The 3,449-nt window shown below is 44.3% G+C and overlaps 1 protein-coding gene across 1 annotated transcript; it reads right to left on the minus strand.

Annotated features, from left to right (window-relative positions):
• Positions 1-903: 903 nt before the first annotated feature.
• Positions 904-2,889, minus strand: LOC103531724 (interleukin-8). Its single transcript, XM_008497406.2, has 4 exons — positions 2,766-2,889; positions 2,458-2,593; positions 1,669-1,752; positions 904-1,125 (listed from the first exon to the last, which is right to left on the minus strand). Exons 1-4 carry the CDS (start codon positions 2,827-2,829, stop codon positions 1,095-1,097), a joined length of 315 nt encoding a protein of 104 aa, XP_008495628.2. The 5' UTR covers positions 2,830-2,889; the 3' UTR covers positions 904-1,094.
• Positions 2,890-3,449: the final 560 nt, after the last annotated feature.

The following is a 3,449-nucleotide window of genomic DNA, read 5'->3' on the forward strand; positions in this document are numbered from 1 at the left end:
TTGCTCATTGCCAGATTCTCAGCTGCCACGAGACAGCCACCACTGCATTGGCCTTGAGCCTTCTGTGATTAACCATTATTTCTGCATTATTTTTTATCTCTGAATTTTGTCAGCCAGACCTCTGAAAACACTGATTCTGGCAAGAAAAGAAAAAGACAGTAGATCATTTTTATAATTCCTCCTATTTCCTATTGGAAACCATATGTACTCAGCATAGGCAAACATTTGCTGCTGTAATTAGCTGCCCCAGACATCTCAGACATCCCTTGACCTTTTAGGAACTCATTAAGTGATACCAAGTGAAAGAAAACAAATCCTCTTTTTTGGTTCTGTATAAGGAAGCTAATAACACAATATACTGAAGTGAAAACATTTCAAGAAGCCATTTATTAGGTACAAAATAATAAATATTTTCCATAAATAAATAAATATTTACTATTGACTACCTTATGCAAATACAAATAAATAAAAATAAATATATAAATTAATAAAGTGCTTTTTTCTAAGCAAAAGATGGCATTAAATGATAGTTTATACTCTCACAACTCTAAACCACAAAAAATAATGTCTCAGCAGGCACCAAACCTGCTGTCTCAGAACTTTGGCTCTCTAATTGTGCAAGCTCCCCTCTTCCAGCCCAGAGCCCACTAAGGGTGGTAGTGACTGGGGTACAGGTGATGTGCACTGTGCTTCCCTGGAGAGAAGGAGTCACTGGTCTGTGCCTGAACTGTTACAGAAAGGGAAGGTGTCATTTAGTGAAACCTCTGCTGAGAATGCTCTGCACACATCCAGCTGTGTCCTGCAAACAGGACTCCAGAATCATCTCCTTCTCCTCTCACAAGCCATTTTTACTGCTAGCTTTTTTCTGCTGTCAGTGTTTTTTGTCCTACATGATGAGACCTCTGTAAAAGATTTAAAGCGCTGTAAAAGATTTAAAGTTGCCCACTAACTAGAGGGCCAGGGAATCCTTGCTCTCTGGAAGCTGTAAGAAAGGTGACTGTAGGAGGGAGGAGGAGGTGAGCTGCCAGAAGCTGGATGAGTGTCTCTCCCATTCTTGCATTCTCAGGAGAGTTAGGGCATCTTTAGTCTTCATCTTAGGACATGGTCTCAGGCTTGGCATTTGCCCTAGAAAGAAAGAAAGCAGAAAAGAAGATGATTACAACTTGTCCATGGAACAGGTATCACTTGCTGGAGACAGATAAAATCCACCATGAGGGGTTTTGCTTCTGTGTCTAAATTCTCTAAGAGCCACTTCTGATCCTAAGGGACACTGGTACCCTGGGGGACCTTTCCAGAAGCACACAGTAGCTGTTTGTGCTTCAACTTCACACCTCTTGGGCCCCATTTTTCTCCCCCTCATCTAGATGAACCTTAGTTTTGAAGAACTGTTTGTTGCTTTCTCCCATTGCAAGCAAGAGAAAAGCCAGTGGTTAATTCCTGGGTTCCCTGAGCAGTTTCTCAGCACGCTTGTGCCCTAGGAGAGGTGTAGCTAACACTCAGGAGCTGAACCTCATGCTGTAACTCCAGTAGAAAGCAGTCACAGTGTTTGTCCCAGCTAGTGAGCACAAGCAGTAGTGACTGCCTGAGGAGACAGAATCTGTGAATCCTTCCTGGCTGATTTACATACAGGTGGTGATAAGCTGTGCTCATGGGGAACAAATGACTCACTTGTCCAGAATTGCCTTGATGATCAGCTTCACCCAGGGAGCAGCTGGGTCCAGGCACACTTCTCTGCCATCTGCCAGGGTAGCTCTGCAACAGAGAGAAAAAGAGGAGAAAAGGTCTACTTAGTGAATTCCCAAGCAATTTCCCCTTTCTCTCAAAGCACCAGTCTAGGTGTGCACTTGCACATTCTCTTTTACTCAAGGCTGTAACCTGACATCACGTTGTAGGGTTTTTCAATGGTTTATGTCATCTCAGAGCTGTTTGTTTGTATGTATTAAATCATTAAATCATGCCTCACTTTTTTCAAAATGGCTTCTTTTTTTTTTTTCCCCATCTTGCTTTGTTTTTGTGACAGTGTTTAGCTGAAGGGCTAAATCTTTCCATCTTGATTCAGAAATGTTGCTGCCAAGTCCATAGGAATTTTGTCACAGGCAGAGTTCTGGAATTGCAGCTGCATTATATGATCTGTGTGCTAATGCAGTCCTTCCCTTGGCTCAGGTGTAAGTGTGATCATCTTGTTTACCCAGCCATTAATACTGATCATTGCTCAGCATGGCTCTGTGTTCTTTGCACACACTGGTAGAATTCAGAGCTTTAGAAATCAGTTTTCTGTCTGCTGCCTGAGGGAAGTGGGGTGTTGGAGCATGTTGTTTGTGAGAACCACAGGCAGTGCAGTTCTGCGCTGTGAGCCTGCTGCTTTGTCACAGCTTTCAGAGAGCTCTTTGGACATCCCTCATGTAAAATCTGTTTCCTTCTTGTTCAGTAAGCAGGAGATGTAGCAGACACACTTACATGACTTCGACGTTCTTGCAGTGAGGTCCACTGGGGGTGAGGTTGACGTTCCGAATGAACTTGGGATGGATGAACCTGGAGTGGGTGCTGAGGCACTGGCACCGCAGCTCCAGCACTGAGCCTCGCAGGGCCGGCCCTGTGCAGCAAGAGGGGACAACCAGAAAGGTTTCACTGTTCTGCAGGAAACACGGCCATTCTTTTAGCTCATAGCACTAGTTACTGGCTGCACAGTCAGACAATCCAGTGAGCCCCTCAGCAGCATTTTCACTAGCAATTAGTTAAGAGAGCTGTAGCAGGGATTTCTTTACCTTTTGTTGCAACAGTTGTGATCAGGAGAAGAGTCAGGAGAGCAGCCCCAGCCTTGGCCATCATGATGAAAGAGGATCTCTTCCTTCTATCTCGTGGCTCTGGTTCTGAGGTGAGGTGCTCCCAGGGGTGGCAGTGCCAGTTCTCTGGGACCTGCTGTGGTTATATACTGAGTGGGCCCCCCACGTGCTCTCTGGGGTGACCATGGGTGGGTCACGCCATGGCTGGGTCACACCAATGGAAACTCCAAACCTGCAATTTGCTACAGTGCTGTGAGTCACAGGTGAGTGGGCAAGCCCCTTTCCATGGATGACAGTGAAACTGCTTTTCATTAACAGAAATCAGGAACTGTACTGAGCTGTGTGGAACCTAGGGAGTTTTGTAACACTCCGTGTCTTGTGACTACTTTCATCTGTACCTCGGTACCTTTGCTGTTCCTGCTACGTTATTCTTCACAGATTTCCACTTCTGTAGAAGACATTTGATCTGCAGTTTTCCATCTGTGTGTCTTTCTCCTATGATTTTTTTTTTCATTTGAAGACAAAGATAAAAATAGAAGCTTTCATCTGTAGAAATGACAGGTACTAGAACTGGATTTGGATGAGCTCCCCCTGACTTTCTATACAATTACACTTCAAAACATCTTTCTGTGTTGGGATAACTTCTGCAAAATTATGTACTGTACT

The sequence above is a fragment of the Calypte anna genome, chromosome 4A, assembly GCF_003957555.1.
Source record: "Calypte anna isolate BGI_N300 chromosome 4A, bCalAnn1_v1.p, whole genome shotgun sequence".
Classification (NCBI taxonomy): Eukaryota; Metazoa; Chordata; class Aves; order Apodiformes; family Trochilidae; genus Calypte; species Calypte anna.